Source organism: Coptis chinensis, chromosome 3 (assembly GCF_015680905.1).
Source record: "Coptis chinensis isolate HL-2020 chromosome 3, ASM1568090v1, whole genome shotgun sequence".
Taxonomy (NCBI): Eukaryota; Viridiplantae; Streptophyta; class Magnoliopsida; order Ranunculales; family Ranunculaceae; genus Coptis; species Coptis chinensis.
Genome location: NC_141458.1, coordinates 101379211 through 101401298, shown reverse-complemented (window position 1 = coordinate 101401298; position 22088 = coordinate 101379211). Strand labels below are relative to the sequence as shown.

The window sequence follows — 22088 nt, the reverse complement described above, 5'->3', positions numbered from 1 at the left end:
GCACTTCTACTCCGATTTACTATTTCGACCTGCTTCCTTCTCCGACTCACTATTACGATTACGTAATTAGCATTGAACAAAATCAGCTAGTAGGTCAGTTTTAGTAGGCACCCAAAAATTTACTATTGTCCTCAAAATTCCCAAAATTCCATTAGTGTTTTAAACATGCCATCTCAGCTCACAATCCATCTAAGACTCATAGCTGTATACAGTGCAAGGTAATCCTCAATACTCCAAAAACAGTACACTAATAATTCCCCACAATCAAAATTAGAAAAAGCATCAAAAACCAAATCTCAATAATCAACAAGTTACCAAAACAAAAACAAACAAAAAAAGTAGAAAAATTACTCCCAGGGCTGCATAATGCAACTCTTTAATTACCCCCCATAGGGTTTCCAATTGAAGACCAGTCCAAAAGTCTATATAAAGCGGTAGTATTGTTGTTAGGTTTCGGGCCGTGGGCTTTTTCATGATTTAAAGACACACCTCCTCACTATCTCTTCGCAAATTATTTCCCTCTCCTCAAAAACACACTTCACTTTTCATTTTTCTTTTTTTTTCAACTCTTTGTTTTTAGGGTTGTACTCATTTTTTGCTTCACACCATGAACAAAGATAACTTTAACATGGCAGATCTTACTGAATCACTACCTGGAGCAACTGCTGGTAACTATACTAGTTTAAACAAACCCTAATTTTTTATTTTATCTACTTTGTGACTAATTTTTTTGTAGCTTTGAGTGCTGAAGATCGTGCTGGACTTGTTAATGCTCTGAAGGTAGTTTTGAATTAATGGGTGTATTTGGTTTTTGGATTTAATGATAAAGTTTGTTGCTTTTTTGGGTTTAGTGATTTTAGGGTTTTTTTTTTTTTTTTTGTTTTGTAGGATAAGTTGCAGTCACTTGCTGGACAACATCCTGATGTACTTGAAACTTTATCTCCTACTGTTCGTAAGCGTGTTGAGGTTCTTAGAGAGATTCAGGTTTGTGTTGCTGTAACTCTAGCTCTAGTAGTGTTTATCTTTGTTGTGGTTAAGTTTAATTAGTTGTTTAGTGAGGCTGTTGATTTGGAATATCATTAAAATGTTTTCATTCATTCTGTTGTTAGTTTTTGTGTTACATTGGTGCTTCCACTGTCTGACTTTTAAAGTACTATGTGTGTTGGCTGAAGATATTACTGGTGTTCAACTATTTTTCTTGTAGTATGCATTTAAGTTTCAAAAGCGGGTATTGCATAATGAGATTAATTAGATAATGAGGGGCAATTAAGGAAAATTGAGATATGGTTTGAGTAAATTAAAAATTTTAAAATATAAATGTTCATAGGAAGCACATAATAAATTTTTAATGTGAAAAAAAAAAATGATGCTCTTGAAAGATTCACAATGTATAATTTCTACTTGGTTTCTATTGCTGTAGTATTTGGAAACATATTTATTATCCATTGCAAAGCAGTTTTAGAGGATTGTTGATCACTTTTGTGTACTTTGAATTGGAACTGATCCAGAATGAAATAGACTCTTATTCTGGGGACAAAAGTTGGGTCTGAAGTGGATTTTCTGGTTGGCATCAATTAGATTTGGTTCCCAACAAATGTTACATTATTAGATGGTTCGTGGTTAATGGTTCGAACTGATTATCTAAAGCTTTGTGATTAGTTGGTTTTGACTATTAGGTCAGTCATAAATTCTTGAAGTTCTTACTGTACAAACCAGTGACATTTTACTGCCATCCTCTATAAACTAGGCGTATTTTGTGCTGCATACTTGTCTGTATATTGTTGATCTACACAATATATTATGTATGTATCAATAAAGAAGTGCTTATTATGTATATTAGTCTATAATCTGCAACTTTTTCCACAAAAAATTGCCGCCATTGTCAACATATATGCTTACTGCCATTTTCTGTAGAAGAAGCCATCTACTTAAATAACCATCCGCCACAACTGTGAACAGTAATTTCAGTTTGGTGCCTGGGTTTCTAAGTGCTCAAAGCATGTGATCAAACTTGAAATTCCTAGTTTTATTATATAAAATATTTAAGGTTGTAATTTATGCCTTTATTTTTCGGAGCCTAATGGGAAAAACATTAGTAGAGTGGGGCTTTATTTTTCTCATTCCGCTTTCCACCTTAACCCGTATGTCTTACTCGATTACTTTACCCCTTCCCCTTTCTGTATTCTTTCAATTGAAAATTGTTGATTTAGATGCACTTGTTGGGTCCTCTGACACTTTCAATTTTCAGAGTCAACATGATGAGCTTGAAGCAAAGTTTTTCGAGGAGAGAGCAGCGCTTGAAGCCAAGTACCAGAAGTTGTATGAGCCTTTGTACTCTAAGGTATTTTTGTCTTTGACTTCTTCCAAATGTGTTAATTTTTAAAAGTTGACAATTGATTTGGTATTGTATGTGCTTGTTTGTCTTACTCTGTCCATTACAGTTATATGCCCTTAAACACACACATCTGCTAGAAGTCTAGTATCTACATTGTTTTATGTTGGGCTGAGTAATGTCTCGATGATGACCTTCATGTGTGGGTTACATTCTATACTATGCTAGGTAACTTTGTTTTTACTTTTTGCAGCGTTACGATATTGTGAATGGTGTAGTCGAAGTGGAAGGAGTAACAAATGAAGCTCCAATTGATCAAGAAGAAGGTAAAGGCACCGAAGGTATTTTGAGTGGACCTTGACCTTAGTTGATTTACTGGTTGCTATGTGCTAATTTATTATGCTGTGCAGTGAAAGGTGTGCCTGATTTCTGGCTTAATGCAATGAAGACAAATGAAGTATTGACTGAGGAGGTAATATGATCTTACTTCATAAGAATATTAGTATTATGTTAATACAGTTATTCCATAGAAAAGTTGTCTCTATTGATTTTTGGAAATCGTTTCCTGGAACTCAGATTTCGGAACGTGATGAGGAAGCACTCAAATTCCTCAAAGACATTAAATGGCGTAGGATTGAAAATCCCAAGGGTTTCATGCTTGAATTCTTCTTTGATGCTAATCCGTATTTCAAGAATTCTGTCTTAACCAAAACATATCACATGATTGATGATGATGAACCTATCCTGGAAAAAGCAATTGGGTGAGTTTCTTTGCTATCTTTCTTATAGAAAGTCTAGTCAGTTGTTTTTTCTCTTAACTTATCTGTTATGTTGGGTTCTGTAGGACTGAGATTGAATGGCTTCCGGGAAAGAGCTTGACTCAGAAAGTGCTTAAAAAGAAGCCAAAGAAGGGATCAAAGAATACCAAGCCTATTACTAAAACTGAAAATTGTGAGAGTTTCTTCAACTTTTTCAATCCGCCACAGGTCCCGGAGGATGACGATGATATTGATGAAGACACTGTAAGTTCAATATAATTAGGTGTTTTTAAAATAAGGAAATCATTTAATTCCATATAAGAACTTTCCTTTTGGGTTATTGACAGGCTGAGCAGCTTCAGAATGAAATGGAACAAGATTATGACATTGGGTTAGTTTGTTTGATTTTTTTAATTATAGTTTTTTTAGACTGAAATTGTTTATTGAAACAACAGTTCTGGTGTATTTGGGTGGTTATGTGTTTCTGTATGTCATGGGGTTCATTTTGTTAATACAAAGTAAGGATTGCTTTTTGGTTGAAAAATTCTCAAAAACATTCACATTCAAATGGGAATGCCCTTTGAAATGTGACTCTTTTTCTCTTCACGAGATTGGTGTCCGGTGAGAATTCTTGTTAGTTCCAACTATAAGAAGTTTTTTACCAAAAAAAGTAACCAAAATTTGAGGGAATGAATTCATAGAAAAAAGAACGAGAAAACCTTTCAATTTTATTCTCTTTTTAAAGAATTGGAATTGCATGTTATTTTGTTGCGAATCAGTTTTTGGCTTGGTCAAGCAGGACAATGGAATGTTTTGTTGAACCATTTGAAACTCAAAAGTCCTGTTTTCTTCCTTTGGTTTGGATAATGTGACTTTGTTGTCTCTGCAGGTCAACCATTAGAGACAAAATTATTCCGCACGCTGTGTCATGGTTCACTGGAGAGGCTGTTCAAGGTGAAGATTTTGAGGACCTTGATGGGGATGATGATGATGATGACGAGGATGAAGATGATGAAGATGAAGATGAGGAAGATGATGAGGAAGATGAGGATGAAGACGACGAAGATGAAGAAGAAAGCAAGTCCAGGAAAAAGCCTTCTGCTGGGCCAAAGGTTAGATAATTATTTTCACGACTTTTTTTCTGGTAAAAGTTCAAATAACTGAAGTTTTTTGCATTTTGTGGTTTCACCTGATTGCTACTTTTGTACTGCTGCACATCTGATGGACTTTAATGTTCCAAACTGCAGAAGACTGGAAGAGCCCAAATTGGTGAAGGTCAGCAGGGTGAGAGACCACCAGAATGTAAGCAGCAGTGAAGTTGCTGTCAGTCTGGGAGGTGCCGATCAAGTGTGGGGGTTCTTTGATTGCAGAGCGAGTGAGTGGCTAGTGGGTCAGTCTGGTTTAAGGGTGGGTTTCAAAGTTTTGATTTGTCCTATTTTTATTTAGTTTGTTCATTATAATGATCATTGTTAGGATTTTGGTGGGTAATGTGGTTGATGGTCGGTAGTGAGAGATGTGTTGCAGTCTGTTTCAACTCATTTCGTTTTCTCTGACTACCTGATATTGTGAACTTGCCATGAACCATTGGATGAAGTATATTTTATGTGTTGTTTAATTGCGAAATTATGTTTTATACCGTTCTCTGTGGTTCTTCGAATCCTGTTGTATTCGAGATAAATCAACTGGCATCTCTGAGATTCGAACAAATCTATATTAGCTACAACCTGGCTTTGTTGCGAGTTTGTGACTATCTTGAAATCATTTGGGCGATGAATGCATGGATTTGGCATGCCATACGTATGCTGATACACTTGAAAATTAGTTGGTTCTTTCATGTTCTCTTTGTCAATCAAGGGCAATGGGTATGTGGTGTTGCCTGGTAACGTTACCAGTCTGGCTCCAATTGCGTGGCATCTCAGTGACTCACTGAGTAAATTTGTTGATTGGTAAGTGCCATTTGTATTGGGACAAAGTTAAACCTGATGTCTTTGGATTCCAAGTGAAAGTTCTTGGGACTCCAAAAATGTTGGTCCCAAAATTGTCCGTTAGTCCGTTAGTAACAACTAACAATGGCGCATATCAAAGTGGTATTTGTTCAGTTCAATCTGAACCACTATTTTGGAGAATTGGAGTACACCGACCTTGCTTTAAGTTCTAGTCTGTTGGGGATCCTTTAGTTTGAGACTTTAAGAAAACTGACAGTAGATGCTTCGAGTTCGAGTCACTTGAGGGTTCCTCAGTTGAATTCTATATTGTGTTGCGACTTGCGCTAACCTGGTTTTGGATTCATATGAAGCTTCAGTTACTTTTCTCAAAGTTCACTAGTTCAGCAGTATGAGCTTATTTCATTTCATAACTCACCACTTGGGCCTCTGCTGCTTTAAACCGTAGTCTATGGTCTTCCATCCTCGTTCCTAGTGTGGGCCTGGTTTTCATTTGTTCCTTTGCTTGTGCCTTCCCTTTTGTAAAACTAGAAAGAAAGAAATACTGTACGAGGTTAAGAAATAGATCTGGGCTACCACAAGGATATCCCTATAGGGATGAGACCGTTGGATTTTGGATTCGAAATTCAACGGTCTGAAAATCAAAAACAAAAAGGAAGAGAGAGAATATGGGTTTGTTTTTATTTTGATGGACCGTTAGATCCATCTAACGGTTCGGCCAAAACGTCTATGGGATATCCTCGTGGTAGACGAACTCAAATAGGATTTGTGGAATCTGTTTTGAAATTGGGGTTTCCCTTCCATCAGTTTATGGTTCCTCACTTCCTCTCACCGGTCAGTTGTTTCATTTTTAAAACAAAAAGGAGGCTTGGAATGAAACTTCATTGGTAAGTGTTCATTGTCGACTTTGTAGTGAAATTTTGATATGGGAAATTTCAAAAAAACACCCCCTCTCCTTCTATGTCATTGCTTTAAGCTTTGTGGAATCTGTGCTTGGCTTGTTTGTTTATATTGTTAATGCCTAATGTAGGCTTGAGGAATGGGCAAAAAGTTTCTTCGTTTCAGGGGAAATGGTTATGATGAACATTTGTGGTTGGAATATGCAAAGCTTCATTACAGCGAAGGAAGTTGATGTCTCCAAGAAGTCCAAGAACACTCACAGTAAATGAAGAGAAGGAAAGAAAAACTTTCAAGAATGGTGGAAATCTGCCTATGACTGCTGCAGGGAGTCAGCCGCGGACATCTCTAAATTTGTTATATGTTTGGCATGGTGTGATCTTGGTTTCTGTAGAATTATATATGTAACTGCAAGTGAAGCTGATGAAGAAGTATTTTTGTTTCCTGTTGGCATTATTTGGCATTTGGAAGCTTTTTAGTGGTCGTTTTACTCCACTCTATTTTCTACAAACATGACTCTGAGTTTTCTATCCGTTCATATTTATTATATAAGAAATATGCAAATTCCGTTGGTATAGTTTGACTAGGGGGTTTTCTGTTTTTACTGGATTCAGCATTCAAAGCCTCTTAAACTTAAGTTTTAAGCATTAAGAGATTCTAAAACTTGTTTGTTTTTTTTAAATAGTTTAAGCATTCAGTGATATTTCAGCATTCAGCACTAAAGTTCTTTCTGAATGCTGAATTATAATACTTAAAACAAGGAAGTCTTTGTTGGAATCTCTTGTGTATTTCTAAATACTAGTGTGTGTGTGTGCAAAGTGGAGGAGATGAACAAATGGTGTTCTCTCCACTTTAGTGCATAGTAGATAGTCCCACATTGGTTATCCACCACATCGGGTAGGGTTCGGGCTTGGGCTTGGGCTTGGGCTTACTGTTGTGGGTAGTGGTTAGACCAATAGCCTAAACTTGTTTTGCTTTTTTTCAAAGCAAGTTTCAGGTGTTCTATTAGGAGTTGGTCTCTCTTCCTCCTAACCTCTATAAATGGGACTATGAGTCCATAGAGAAATAGACTTGATCGAAACTCAACTCGAGAAAAAAATTCAAACTAGTCATTTTCTTCTTCCCCACATATGTGAAGAGAGATTTATATTCTTTGCATTCTTAGAGGGTAGTCCAGTATTAGTGTAAAGTCAGTCAATGCTTTATTATTTGTTAACCATTGAATCTGTGAAAGAAGACGCTTTAAACATCATGCCTTTAAACCATTGGAAGGGGCGAAATCTTTCCTAAGGACTGACTAATCCGCCTTGGTTATTCCCGCCATCGGCACGTCCTTGTTTTTCTTTATCATCATGTTAACGTTTTGTGGCTTCCATCTTATTTTCTTTGTGTTCATACAACTATTCTAACATTCTTTTCTTGCCCTTTCTTAAGAACCCAATCTCAAAAATCTATATACATTCTTACCTTGACCTTTATGGCTTCAAAATGAGTTCTTCAAAATATGATGCTTGCGGATTTTTCAATTTTTAGAGTAAATGATATCTACTTTGTTAAAAATAGAATTATATATATATTTTTTGATAGTAAACAAAATATGAAAATAAGTCTTTAAAATATAGGGTATTTGTGAAAACATATTTTAAAATAAGTTTATTTATCGAGAATTGCTAAGCGTCGACCCATTAAGGGGGGGATAGGACGGTCCCGACCCCACTGTAAATGACAAAATAAATGAATGGAGAATGACTTGACCAGTCCTTAATAATTTTAGGCTCTCTCTCTTCGTTCTTTCTTGGTATCTGAGAATCTCAACCAACCCTTAATTCATCGGAAATATATATGCTCACCATCCCCACATTTTAGAAAAAAAGCGTTGCAAACCCAATATATAAGTCTATCAACTTTAGCATCAATACATACATGTTAAAAAGAAGAATCTTGAATATTTATTTGAACCCAAACAAAATATACTAAGATTGGGTTGATATTTTTAACTAAGTTGATTCCAAAAATAACTTGTTTTCTTCCACTTTGTTTTTCTTGATGCAAGACTTGGTTTGATGATCTTATACATTCTCATCTCTCACCCATCTTTTCCTTTTTGAAATTAATAGCATATGGAAGAGGGTCGTGCAACCCATGGCGGATCCTCTAAAATCGACAGAGTTAAATTTGTTTCATGGATGGCGCCGTGAGTTACTTACTACTTACCGAAGATCGATCTGTGCAATCGCCCTTAAGCGGTGGAGAATTGTTGGTGGAGTTTGGAACTGTGGCTGTTATTTGGATCTGAAGAGATGACCAAATCAACTCATTATGTTAATAGAAACTTGTTTAACAGGTTAACAGTTAAGATTTTATGTCATTTACCAGGTCAGGACCGTTCTACCCCCTTAATGGGTCAGGACGCTAGCAATTCTCTTATTTATCATTTCTTTTCTTCGATAATCTATTTCCCAGGCAGGTTATTCTAGCCATAAAACAAATATGTTTTTCAGAGTTTAGCCATCAACAATATTCAGTTATTCGAAACTGTAATTCCTTGAACAACTTGTCATCCGTTATCCGTTCAATGCCGAATGTCTGCCCTGATATACTGGTATATATCAGAAACATTGTTTGGAATATTGGATGTCATTAGATCCTGGTGCCGATATTTGAAATATATCGAGATATTTTATGCTCTGAGGGGGTTTTAGGGTTTTTAATAATAGACTGAAGCTGATGACCGAGGAAGATTAGAGGTCGACCTCGAAAGAAAGAAGACTTTATCATTTCATTTTCTCTACTCTGGGTAAGTTTCTGCAAACAAGCTAAACTTCTCTTTACATTTTATCAATTCTGTTAAAATGTTGCAACGTTTAGTTGTACTTGATAGTAGAATTAACACTACGAGTGTTGCTTTACATTTAAGACCCACCCTGATATCAACAACCCAACTCACTAGATTCATTTCTAGTGTCATCTCAAGACCGAATTTCACAATGGAGTACCTCATTAACTAGTGTGGATTATCCCCAGAATCAGCTCTCAAAGCTTCCAAAAAATTTGTTCTCAACGAATCCAAAACAGCTAAACCTGACTCAGTTATCTCTCTCTTCAAATCCTACGGTTTCACTGATAGCCACATTTCAAAACTCATCGCTTACAACCCTCGATTTCTCCTAGCCTCTCCCGAGAAAACGTTGAAACCAAAGCTTGAATATTTCAAAAGCATTGGCATTTCAGGACCCAAACTTGGTAAACTCTTATCTAAGGACGGACATTTATTGATGGGAAGCTTAGATAATTGTATCATCCCTTCCATCAATTTCCTTAGAAGCCTTGCCCCCACAGATGATGGCATCGCCATTATTCTTCAACGGTTAAAGTGGTCCACTAATTTAAAGGACAGAATGGGAAAAAACGTAGCCCTCCTGCAAGATCATGGTATGCCGAAATCTTTGATCTCAAAATTGATTATCAGGAAACCTCGAGTTCTATATGTTCAATCGGACAAGCTTAATGCAAGTGTATTAGAACTCAAGAATATGGGTTTTAGTCCTTCAAGTAACGTGTTCGTTAGTGGATTACATGTGCTTGTGGCGATGAAGAAGCCTATATGGGATGCGAAATTGGAGGCTTATAAGAGTTTTGGTTGGTCAGAAGATGAGGTTCTTTCCATGTTCAAGAAGCAACCTTTTGTAATGGCCATTTCAGTGAAGAAGATCAATTTAGCAGTGAATTTCTTCATGAATAACTTGAATTGGACTAGGGAAGATATTGCCAAGAACGTGACTGCTATTAATTTAAGCTTGGAAAAGAGAGTCTTTCCAAGATGTTATGTTCTTCAAATGCTGATCTCAAAGGGTCTAATACGTTATAATGTTATAGGTCAGGCATTAAGAGAAGCAGAAGATGTGTTTTTGGCAAAGTATGTGATCAAGTTTCAGCACGAGGAACCCAAGCTCTTTGAAGAGTACCAAAAGAAGTTGAGTACTCAATTTTCAAATATTTTTTCCAAAGATGGATCTAAGAATGTGGATTTGTAGAATGTCATCAAGGCAAGTTTTCAGCTCGATGGTAATTGGTTGGTTACATAAACATGTGGGTGACTTTGATGTTTCTACGAGACTGCAATTTCCTTAGCTTTGCCAATGGAAGCTCATCGACTTGTCAGAGGTATTCTTATCTCATTTTTCTAATAGTACACCGTTGCTGTTACACTCTGGATTTTGGTCTAAAAAGTAAGTTTTAGAATTTATTCACCTCTAAGTATGTCTTTTAATATTACCATTCTGTGTTTTGTCTGTCAGCTTGTTGGTATATTGCAATACTGTACATGGAAAAAGCCAGATGATCTCTCTGATACTGTAAATTAAGTTTGTCAGTATATGGTCTCTCCTGCCACTCTACATTTTAATGCAGTTAAAAAGAGTTAACATGTTTTCCTCAAGGTCCTTTCATCAATCTTGGTGTGATAATGTCAGTGCAAACTCCCTAGTATCTAATCCCATTCTTCTACTAGAATCAAAGATGTGAGTCTTTGTAACAAACATAACAGAATTCTGTTGTAACTGCTGAAGTAGTTGAATTATCCAGCTGTAATGGCTGACATCAGAGTCAGTTTTAGTGTCTAGCTGTTAATAGAGTTAGATGTATTGGCTGACGGCCTGTATCCAATATATTGATCTGTATTGTATGATCACGTCACTTCAATGGTTACAATTCATTTCTTCAGTTCCGCTTCACTGTGAAAGTTATTGTGAACAGCATTAATAGGAGCCGAGGGAGTTTGTGTTGGAGATAATTTTGATGATGTATCAAGATGAGGTAATTAAACATTTTAACTCTTGAAATCATACTACATTTGCTTTAAGTTCTAGTCTGTTTGGGATCCCTTAGTTTGAGAAAGCTGACAGTAGATGCTTCAAGTTCGAGTCTCTTGAGGACTCCTTAGTTGAATTCTATCTTGTGTTGCGAGTTGCGAGCTAGCCTGCACCTGGCTTTTGAGTCATTTGAAGCTTCAGTTACTTTCTCAAAGTTCAGCAGCATGAGCTTATTTCGTTTCAGTACTTCACCGCTCGGATGTCTTCACCGCTCTCAAAGATGACTAATGTCCGGGTTTAGGTTTTCTGAGCTCATCCTGGAAACAAGAGAAAAGACCAAATCATTTCTGTTTCTCCTGTTTGGGTAAGGTTGTTTCTTAAATTTACGCAATTTACAATGTTCCATCGTTTTGTTGTACTAAATTATAGACCCACCCACGTAACAACAACACAATTAATTCGATTCGTCTCCAGTGACCCGGACTTCACAGTAGAGTACCTCAGAAACTCGTGTGGGTTATCAGCAGCATCAGCTTTCAGAGCTTCCAAAAACATTCTTCTCAACAAATCCACAATTGCCAGACCTGACTCAGTTCTCTCCCTCTTCAAAACCCATGGTTTCACCCAATCCCACATCTCAAAAATAATCTCTTCCAATCCCCGACTTCTCCTATCCTCTACTGAAAAAACGTTGAAACCCAAACTTGAATATTTCAACAACATTTGGCATTTCAGGACCCTATCTCGGTAAACTACTCTGTAAGGACACTAGTATTTTGTTATCAAGCTTAGAGAGCCGAATCATTCCTTCCATTAATTTCGTTAGAAGCTTTGTCCCTACTGACACTGGCATTGCAACTGTTCTTTATCGCTTTAGGTATTTCAGTAGTATAGAACACAGAATGAGACCACACATAGAAATCCTGCGAAATAATGGTGTGCCCGAAACTAGTATCTCAAAATTGATGATGACCAATCCTCGACCTCTACGTGCTGGACTTGAGCGCCTTAGCGATGTTGTATTACAACTCAAGAATATGGGTTTTAGTCCTTCAAGTAAGGTGTTCGTTAGTGGATTAAATGTGCTTGTGAGGATGAAGAAGCCTAAATGGGACGCGAAATTGGAGGCTTATATGAGTTTTGGCTGGTCAAGAGACGAGGTTCTCTCCATGTTCAAGAAGCAACCCTTTGTTATGGCCATTTCAGTTGAGAATATCACTTCAACACTGGATTTTTTCAAGAATACCCTTAACTGGACTCTAGATGATCTTTCCAAGAATCTGCCTGCTATCATTTTGAGCCTGGAGAAGAGAGTCATTCCCCGTTGTTACGTTCTCCAAACTCTGCTCTTAAAGGGTCTGATAACTAAGAATTGTATTGGCCATGCCTTAAGAGTAGCAGAAGACGTCTTCTTGACAAAGTATGTTATCAAGTTTCGTGATGAGGAACCCAGACTATTTGAGGAGTATCAAAGTAAGTTGGGTACTCAAGGTTCGAAGCCTTCGTCTAAAGATGGATCTAAGATTAAGGAATTATAGGTTGGAAGGTTTTATCTCTCCCTGGCAGCTTGTGTGTATATATTTTAGTATCTTAGGATTTTGTTTATCAGTTTTGTCTTTCATTGACGTTGCTAGGGATCTCATTTTCGTGCCCTATTGCAATACTATGTATTATATACGATATAACCTGTTTAGCCACATATCATTCAAAAGCTTATATTATAGTCAAATTTCACACGAGAAAGCCAAGTAGTTCATATATTTTGATCATTCAATGTTCTTTTTGTCTATGAACAATCAGAATTAAATTATATGTTATCTACACTATTTGTTGGTTTACAAAGCAAAATCAAAGGGTTGATTACATTTTTAAATACACACTGGAGCTTTTGTTGGTCAGAACTCAGGACCACTTTTGTAAAAACGATCTTTAGCTATAAACTCTTTTTGGTGGAGCCAGGAAATTTATCCAGGAGGGGCCTAGTGCAAAACAGTTGGGTCTGACTATTTTTTTAAGAGATTATTTGGTTAGCATACTGTCTTAATTTGCAATGTGATCATGTTAGTAATGATGCAGCAGGGTTGAAATGGTCATGATGTTGCTATGTTAGTGCTATTATGTTTTTTTTGTCATAAGTTCGAGGGAGCTACTCCATGTAGCTCCACCACTGTTTCAATGATTGCAATTCAGTTCTTAAGTTCCGTTTCACTGTGAAAGTCATTGAGAACAGCGTTGGTTGAGCATTAATAGCAGTCGAAGAGGTGGTCTTGGAAATATTTTTGACCATGTATCAAGAGGAGGTAATTACTGTGGAGTTTTGTATTGACTACTCAGTCACTGATGTAATCTTCGTGGTTTTCTGGTTCTATTATAATGTTACAACAATGCACTTTTTAGAACCTTTTGAACGGAGGAGCACTTGAACGCACTTCTCAGATGTTTCTCATCTCATTTCTATATATCTCTGCTTAGTGATCGGTATATGGAGAGGTGTCAGACTGTCAGCAGAAAATTTTTCAGAATTTTGATCACCAGAATAAATTGTTGACGCCTGCCCAGTCACTTTGCCTTTCTATCTGTCACCTCAAACGCTTTTGAGTTTTCTCTATGTTTCATGACTTTCATAGCTCAGAATGTCTGTCAATCAAAATCAATCTCAATACTTTTTCACCTTTTCAACACCTCAAGTTGGAAGTCTACTCTTATTGGAAAAACTAGCATTTCACCGCCGGGATTGTTTCATTGTATGCTTCAAACCTGTATTTTGGGCTTAATTTTTTATAAAATTATTAGAGTCAATTATACTTAACTGGCTTAGTCCATTTTGGCGACATGGGATATAAAAAACGGGAAGAAAAACAGTGAGATGGAATGACTCAAAGCTGAATCAAAATCGAAAATTTCTAAATAAAATAGAATGCAACAGACAAAGAATTCACCCAAACAAAATTCTGTTGTGTGCGTATGAAAATGAGAATCATGTATGCATGAAAATCATATGGTCTGTAGCCTAACCTGACAGTCTATAGAAATGACCTAATTTGATAGCATAAAAGAAAGAATGGTTATTAAAGCAAAAAAGTACATACATGGTTTTAAAAACATTATAGATGGCTGTCACTTGACTAAAGAAAATATATATGCGAATGAATAAATAGTTTGCTCTCATTACACTTGATACCATAGCATTAGAAACTCCCCATATCCAAAGAAAAGCATATGATCAATTTCAAATATTTCCAAGTGAGGCTAGCTAGCAACTACTAACCATTCATCCCAACCATCCCACCTCAAACATGGAGAAAGAAAATGGTCTCCACTTCAGTTGTTGCCAGTGTCTTGCTTGATTTGTAATCACCTTTTTCAGAGGTATGTGAACCAAGTCATTATATTACAGCTATATTTTGTTACAAATTTTGTCTGTGCCCCTAATATAATTGGCTTCTTTACTGCCTTAGGTGTGCAAGGAACTATCGGTGTGAACTATGGTACAGTAGCAAACGATCTTCCTCTAGTAGAAGAAGTTGCACACTTTCTCTTCCAAAAAACTGTTATAAATCGTGTTAGGCTATTCGATGCCAACCCCTCGATGGTAAGAGCATTTGCACACACTGGCATTGAAGTAACTATCACTGTACCTAATGAACAAATACCTGACCTTGCCAAGCTCTCCTTTGCTCAGTAGTGGATCAGTACTCATGTGCTTCCTTACACTCCATCAACAAATATTGTTCGTGATCTTAGTAGGTAATGAGGTCTTATCAACGGCCGAACAGTTCGATAGTAAGCCTTCTTCCAAACTATCGCGAAAAATCTACACAACCCTTGTTGGCATGTCTCTTGACCGTCAAATCAAAGTGCCTACACCACATTCATTAGGCATATTATCCTCCTCTAGTCCCCCTTCAAATGGGAAGTTCCGAAAATGCTATGATACTGTTGTGTTAAAGCCATTGCTTAGCTTCCTAAGAGCCACCAGTTCTCATTTCATGATAAATCCATATCCATTCTTTGGCTGCTCAGCTGACACACTTGATTATGCTCTATTTAGACCCAATACAACATTGAACCTCTTTGGCTTCTCGGATTTGGCGTTTGTTATTGCTGAAACTGGTAAGAATAACTCAAAATTTAAAGTGCAGCACACACAAAATTCTCTTTTCAATGGAAAATGATTCACATCCATTACCCAAAACAATTCATACAAAAAGAAATCTCTAACCAAAAAATACAATAAGAATAACTCAAAATTTAATATAGATCTCAATATATTCCTTGAAAAAATAGTGAAAAATAGATTACTAAAAAAAACTTATGAATCAATGGACTGGCGAATTGCTTTCTTTTCCTTCGTCAATAAGAGAACTCTTCATTTTGTTGAGGTTGAGAACTTGTGGGTTTTGGATTTTGGGTGTTTTTATTTATTTGGTTAATAGTAGTCCAAGGTATTTTGGGTTTTTAGGATTCCTAGTTGAAGTCGAAGAGGTTTTTTTTTTAAGATTCAAATTTTGTGTTTGAATGATTCGTAGTTATCGCGAATTGGTTTAGAGATTGGGCGTGTAATTATTTTGTTCTTATAATATATATCTCGAGAACATCTAGAGAATCTCGAGCAAATCCAATGACAGATGTAATTTGTATCTAATCCCTTGCTATGGTCATGTGTTCGGGCAAAACCAAACTCATAATGCATAACATTCCAATTGCAGATTGTATCTTAATCCCTTGCTATGGATGAATAGATGATAGTAGCAAGTACAATATTCAAACCATAAAAACCATGAACATTGGGATTGTATTTCTGACTACAACGAAGAAAGATAAATGATTTTCATTTGATCCCTATAAGCCTTGAAGAACTTGAAACACTGAACAACAGACATTCATGCTGCCATATTTCAATGTATGGAAACAACTTGAGGAAGTCAAGAGGAACGTAGGTAAGTGCGGTTAATAAAGTGTACCTTTTACTGCATCAAAGTTTTTCCACAGTGATACGCTTGTTGCGATATGGGAAACAGTTGGTACAAATAGTAGTGTTTTCACTTTGTATTCTGGAGGTTTTTGTGTAGCAGTCTGTGAACTCTTAGTAGTGGTTAAAAAAGTGAAAACTTACGTTCCACCAACTCCTCCAATAACTTCTGAACTGATTGGATGAAACGGAGTTCACACATGGCAACCCTTGCAACACATATAAGAGTTGATTTAAAACAACAACACAATCATACAGCACAACTAATAGCCTTAATAAAGATTACCTTAGCTCTAAGTGCAGCAGAAGTTCTAGAAGCACGAACACCACCACTACCAACACCAATAACAAACAAATCATAATCATATACTTGTTCTTCTGCATCAGCAGCCACCGAGTTATTCACTTCACCGTCAATTAACATCTTTCTCGACATGATGATTACTCCTCAAATCTGCAATCCAACAAACAAACAAAATTAATCAAACCAATCAAATGATTATAAGAAAATCACGAAAGAAAGTTAGAAAGAAAGAAAAAAAAGGAGTACATGGAAATAAATGACTTCTAGCAATCAATGTAACGGTAATTTACAAAGGTAACTATTGGAGATTTCAAGCTAATACCAATGTGTACTGCGGACTGGAGTTTGCTGAAGTTCAACAAACAATTACCACTATAACCAGCAAAAATGGATTATCAAGTTGAGAAACAGCATCTGCAAGAAGTGAGACCTCATCCATCTGCCATATAAGACGAGTATTTACCTTTCCAGTCTAAAGTACACATACAACTAAAGAATACCAGCGGATTTCAAAGTCTCAACCATTTTGACGTGATTGGGAACAAAACTTAAGAATTAGAAGAAAAAGTTTTGGGGTTTCGACGAACGGTTTTCTATTTTCAGTAGAAGGTTTTTTGTTTTTATGAGAATTCGTAGTCTGAGGCGATAGGAATGATTTTCTATTTCAGCTAAAAGTTTTTCGTTTTTTGAGGATTTGTAGTTTGAGGTGATGGGGGGTTTTTTTTTGAATCATTTTTTGTGTTTTAATGTTCTGTAGGTATATCACGTATCACAATTTTGATTGGCGTGTAATTGTTTTCTCATTATTTTATGGATCTCGAAAATATATAACCAATCTCGAGCAAATCCAGACTCACAAATAATCAAAATACTGTCCTGAATTTTAATTAACTTTAGGTACCTAATTAAAAATTGTGGTGACGTGGCCTCCTGAAATAGCAGATGAGTATTTTCGCCCACAGTATAATAACTAGCAAATCAGCCCGCCGTTGGCTGGGCTTACTACCCATTTCTTGTTAAATTAGTAATTGGTGGTAATAAATAGTAACACACCATCATTAACGATAAGTGCACCTAGTCTTCTTCATTCCTAGTACATAGTACTGCTTCTTGGACATGGTATATTGATATTGTTTCATTGCTTGCCTTCAGATTCTTTGGAGTTGTCATGACCGGTACATCCTTGGCCGGGTCAGTTTTCCTTTTGATTGTTAAAAAAAACCCATGAGCTCATGTTGGCTCATGGGAAAATAATCTTGTTATTATACCTTATGGTAGGCACCATGCATGTAGTGTGCCTGCTAAAAATTCAATAGCACTAAATGCTACATAATATAACATTGTAAATTGGAAGCAATTGCTATAAGGGGGAAAAATTGAAAGTATAAATTAAAATTAGTCTTTAAGGGATTTTTTTGGGACTTATTATAGAGCCGACGGAATTTTAGATGAAGCAATATCCAATCAAAACATGCTGCTCCCATAACGTTACAAAGTTTTGATAGATTTTCACATTTGTTTATGATTTTGGTGTGTAATTTATACTATGACATATCAACATTTAACTCCTTAACACTTAACTTTTCAACGTTCAAGATATAAGATAGGCACCTGAGCAATCAATACACTTTTTATGGACGTCTACTTGACTTTATCATCTCAACATTTAACTCCTTAAAGCCAACACTTAGCCTTTCAACATTCAAGATAAGCACAGCTCAGCGATCAATACACTTTTCATGGACTTCTACTTGACTTTATCATCTTCATACCAATGAACCTCAACTTTGTGAATAAAAAGCTCAGTTCAAAATAAATGTATTAATGTTTCTCAGCTTAGTGAACTTGACGTGTAATTGTGGTTAAATGTAGATGTAGTTTCGGATTGAAATCTGCCAAAAAATCCATACTATATTATGGTTCAAATCAATGAGAGATAATCTAAGGAAAATCTAATCAGAAAATCCACTTCAAATGCTTATGAAGGAAGATGAAAACCCATCCAAATTAGTTGTAAAACCCCCTAAAGACCATCTCATATGAGACTAATTCAGAAAGTACTAAATATAGTAATCAACTATAAAGAATAATGGTCGAACCTGTTAATTTAAGACATGTTAATTTGACTTGTGATATTTAATTTGGTTCTCAAAAGCTCCAAAGCAAACAATATATTTCATTGTATGATAACAATATTAAAAGAAGGAACAGACACCATTTAATAACCGATCATCCCATAAGGTGAGATCTATACTCCTGAAATTTAAATACGACTATTGAATGTCTTGAACAATGAAAATGATTTTTTATCAGATCAAAGAGCATATTTATCCACAAAAGATAAAGTAACACACATACCAAGTATTAATTGGATATATTGTATAGAACAAAGATCCTGATAAATGCAAAAAGGAAAAGAACATACTGAGAGGAAGTTATGTACTTCAGTGTATTCTGAAAGAACATACTGAGACTTGCAGCACCATTGTCAGTATCTATTTTGAACTTATGCTTGTTCTTTTCCCCAGTGCATTGCCATAATGCCATATATGGACCATTGCAAATCTTATCTACCAGGATTAGATGCTGTGTAATCTGTTTTCAGGTGTATGAATCACAAAACCTTCACTATACTCTAATTGTAGTGCCCTTTCTGGTCTTGCCCTACATTAATAAAATTTACTTATCAAAAAAAAAAAAAATGAATCACAAAATCCCACCCCACAGAAATATGGAGGAAATAATTGTAGAGCTTATAGCTCTCGTTCTTTCTAGACCCACTCATTTTACAAAGTTTAGTAGGGCTTCTATGCTAGAGGTTCCCCGGCCATTTTTAATTTTACCTAGCCGCTGCTTTAATGATACTTGCAAGTTTGATCAGAGTAACAGTGATAAGAGGCAGAGTCCCTCGTCCCTGTGATTGTGCAATTTACATTTAACTATAGGTGAGGGATAACTCGAAAACGATTCAACCTTCCATCATCATGACTCTCACACAACCATCTCCTCCAATCTCTCTGCATGCTCATCCACCACCTCCACTACGTTCTTCCTAAGAAGGGGACCCGGGGAGCAGAAAGAGAATTTGTATAGCACCGCCTCCAAACTTGCTCTATGTTAGAAACCCAAGCTACAAAAATGACCTCCACAATATTACAACCTAGGCTATACTCATCAACACTTATTGCCCTTACGTGGGCAAGTGGACCATGCCCTCGAAGTCTTCTAACATACCCTAAAATTGATCAAGGCCAAATTTATGCCTCCACTCTTTGAATACAAATCAATCAAAGGGTTACATACTATTGGATCAGTTTCAAAACCATAATGCATAATCTTAGAGTGAATTTGATCAACATAGTGAAAACTCAAATTCTCACACCACTACACGCCCTAAGAACAAGAGCAAAAGTAGCATTGTTAAGACTTAAGACATATACCACGCATTATCTCCGCTAAAACCCTAGAAAATAAACACAACCCCCGACGATACAATTTCTTTGCTAGAAACACATAAAATGATAAAATAAGCAAACCAACCTTAACTTGCTTCAAGTACTCCTCTTGCTTCCTCATTTCCTTGACTCTCGCCTCCTAGACGATTTAAACAAAATTAAATAGATCAAGACAGTAATATAGAGGATAACCTTTTCGTTTTACATTTTTTTTAGGGGATGGGGGGGGGGGGTGTTGAAACATCACCTGAAGCTGATGGACCCTCTGTGGCAAACTACAAACTTCATCAGACCGCTCTTTTCTCAGCATTCACAAACTCTTTTTCATGCTTCAACAGATCGAGATATCTATAAACGGAATCAATGTAGTGAGAATTAACCGTAGAAAGTGTATAGAAGGTTCTTCAAAAGTAGTCTATAGAAGGGTAAATATACCCGTACATAGTTTTCAGGAAGAAAGAGATGCAGAGGGGGAAAAATTCAAACCGTATTGCACAGTGTATTCACTGTACACTTGATTAACCACTGACAAACTGAACTGGGCATTTGTACTCCAGCCACAAGGCAAATCAGGCGCATGTGCTACATGCCTACATCTAAGTACATTGATAAATAATCTACATTGTTCCCCTTTGGATAAAAATCAACACCAGAACCCCTACCCCAGAACACCCCTAGCAGACAAAAATATGGACAAAACAATAGCGTTGCGTAAACCAGTAAAAAATTGGTCCAGAAGCAAGAGGATGAGGAGAGCAGATCAAAAGGTTAAGCAAAAAGATTGGGATGTAGCATGTCTAGGAAGCTATCTGAGAAGAGAGATGGTTGGGAAGGAGAGGGAGAAAATTTTCTCCACGCATACTTTTTCCCCCTGCGCAGGGTCTTTTACCAAATCAATCCTTACAAATAATGTGAAATGAAATAGAAAAATGGTGGCGTAACAGTTTTACCTTTGGTTTTGTCTTCTAGCAAGAACTTGCAAAGCATCTCCCGGCATTCATACTTTGGTTCACCTTTTGCAATAAACCCCATTAAAATAGACATAGTTTCAGCATTCACCGAAAAACCCCTCTCGCGCATTTTTTTAAGAAATTGCACAGCCTACGGAATTTCATTTTCCTGAAGCAACTCTTTAATCATGACATTAAATGTGAAATCATCCGGAACAATATCCTTTTCATCCATCTCGACGAACAAATTCACAGCCTCACTTAGCCTCCCTTTCTTGCAAAAACCATTGATCAATGTGGTATAGGTTATAGTGTTAGGCTGCAAATTTTTGGAAGAAAAGCTACAGAAGAGCTCCTTTGCTTCATCTAGTTTCCCTGATGTGCACAAATGTTTGATGACAGTGGTGTAAATCACAACACTGGCTTTTACTCCATTCTTTTCCATCATCTGGAAAAGTTTCATATCTTGCGACAAACAATCATTAGCACATAACCCATCTTTTAACACATTATATGTGATAACATTCGGACTTTGCCCATGAGCTTGCATATCACCGAAAATTTGTTGTGCAGCAACAGCTCCGCCAACCTCGAATAACCCTTTAATAACAGTGTTATATGTAAAGTCGTCAGGTTTTATACCCTTGCAAGTCATATCTTTAAAAAGCTGCATGGCCTCATCTAATCTCTTAAGTTTGCAGTAACCATTAATCAAAGTGGTATAATAACTTACAACATTAGGTTCCATACCTCTTTCCACCATTGAATCAAAAACCCGTACTGCCTTTTTCATTTTACCTTTCAAACAATATCCATGTCAAAGACTAAAAAGAGCTTATTATATCAAATAGCTCTAGTAACCTCCATAGTTAACTTTCTTGAAAGCTCTTCGGCAGCATGTAAAGAATCAGAACTCTCACGGACTTTTCTTTCGTAGTCAATGACCAGCTGTGAGAACTCTACATTCCTAGCAAGAACGCCATTTGTTTCAAGAAGAATCAAGAGATTTTTTCCTGATTTGGAGATTTGAGAGAGTTTGGGTGTTTGACGATAACTTGGGTTTCTTTTTTGGATTGTTAATTACTTCCTTACCCCCAGCATACAATTCAAATGAGGCGTATTTTTGGTTTTTTTTTCTCACCGTATGTGAAAAGACCTAATAGATTTCTATAAATTACAAAATAGACCAATTTTAGGGGTATTTTTCGTGAGAAGGAAAATAAATATTATGAAAATATGGGTTTTTTTAAAAAATTTGTTGATGTGGCTCACTGTGAGCATCTTGGAAGAATGGATATTAATGTAGGTAGGATGGTTTTAAATATTTAATGTTGGACTAGTCTACGATGCACAACAATTGACATAATCTCTACACTATATGATAGCCGGGTATTTAGGAACTCTTCTCCACTGTCGAGTAGGCAATTTCTAATCTCCATAGTTGCTCAATTTTGAAACACCTCCCTCACAAAAATTAGAACAAACCCTCTATTTATTAATAATTTAGAAAAGCCTCCATAATATCACTTAAATTATATAATTATTTCCAATTTCCCTCGCTAATATTAGAACAAACCATCTATTTATTAAAAATTTAGAAAAACCTCTCTAATATCACTTAAATTATATAATTATTTCCAATACAATTACCAATTACAATTAGAAT

General features: G+C 36.3%; 2 protein-coding genes, 2 long non-coding RNA genes and 1 pseudogene across 13 annotated transcripts in view; 3 read left to right on the top strand and 2 right to left on the bottom strand.

Moving 5' to 3' along the window:
- Positions 1-182: 182 nt before the first annotated feature.
- On the top strand, positions 183-4713 carry LOC147512218 (nucleosome assembly protein 1;2-like). 4 transcript variants are annotated; one of them, XM_086595198.1, is made up of 11 exons: positions 183-668; positions 737-780; positions 889-984; positions 2249-2341; positions 2586-2658; positions 2743-2804; positions 2909-3093; positions 3177-3354; positions 3438-3481; positions 3980-4202; positions 4338-4713. In XM_086595198.1, the coding sequence occupies exons 1-11, from the start codon at positions 608-610 to the stop codon at positions 4404-4406; spliced, it is 1128 nt and encodes a 375-aa protein (XP_086451324.1). In that variant the 5' UTR covers positions 183-607; the 3' UTR covers positions 4407-4713. The 4 variants fall into 4 exon arrangements, with proteins under 4 accessions (XP_086451324.1, XP_086451323.1, XP_086451326.1 ...); XM_086595197.1 differs by having other exon boundaries at positions 454-668; positions 2586-2673; XM_086595200.1 differs by having other exon boundaries at positions 456-668; positions 752-780.
- A 3100-nt stretch (positions 4714-7813) lies between these two features.
- LOC147512210 (uncharacterized) overlaps positions 7814-22088 on the top strand; it is an 87103-nt gene continuing 72828 nt past the window's right edge. For 2 of the 7 annotated variants that reach the window (XM_086595196.1, XM_086595195.1), the window contains exon 1: positions 9960-10094. The gene's annotated coding sequence lies outside the window, so the exon portion shown is untranslated. Of the gene's footprint in view, positions 10095-10228; positions 10664-22088 lie in introns of those variants that run through there. The other 5 variants (XR_015214823.1, XR_015214822.1, XR_015214821.1 and 2 more) reach the window with 5 other exon arrangements.
- Positions 8532-16852, bottom strand: LOC147512216 (uncharacterized). Its single transcript, XR_015214825.1, has 4 exons — positions 16340-16852; positions 16000-16167; positions 15706-15922; positions 8532-11058 (listed from the first exon to the last, which is right to left on the bottom strand). It is a non-coding gene; the product is annotated as an uncharacterized LOC147512216 (long non-coding RNA).
- On the top strand, positions 13027-15141 carry LOC147512217 (glucan endo-1,3-beta-glucosidase-like; annotated as a pseudogene).
- LOC147512215 (uncharacterized) lies at positions 18417-20794 on the bottom strand. Its single transcript, XR_015217153.1, has 4 exons — positions 20423-20794; positions 19720-19820; positions 19558-19611; positions 18417-18681 (listed from the first exon to the last, which is right to left on the bottom strand). It is a non-coding gene; the product is annotated as an uncharacterized LOC147512215 (long non-coding RNA).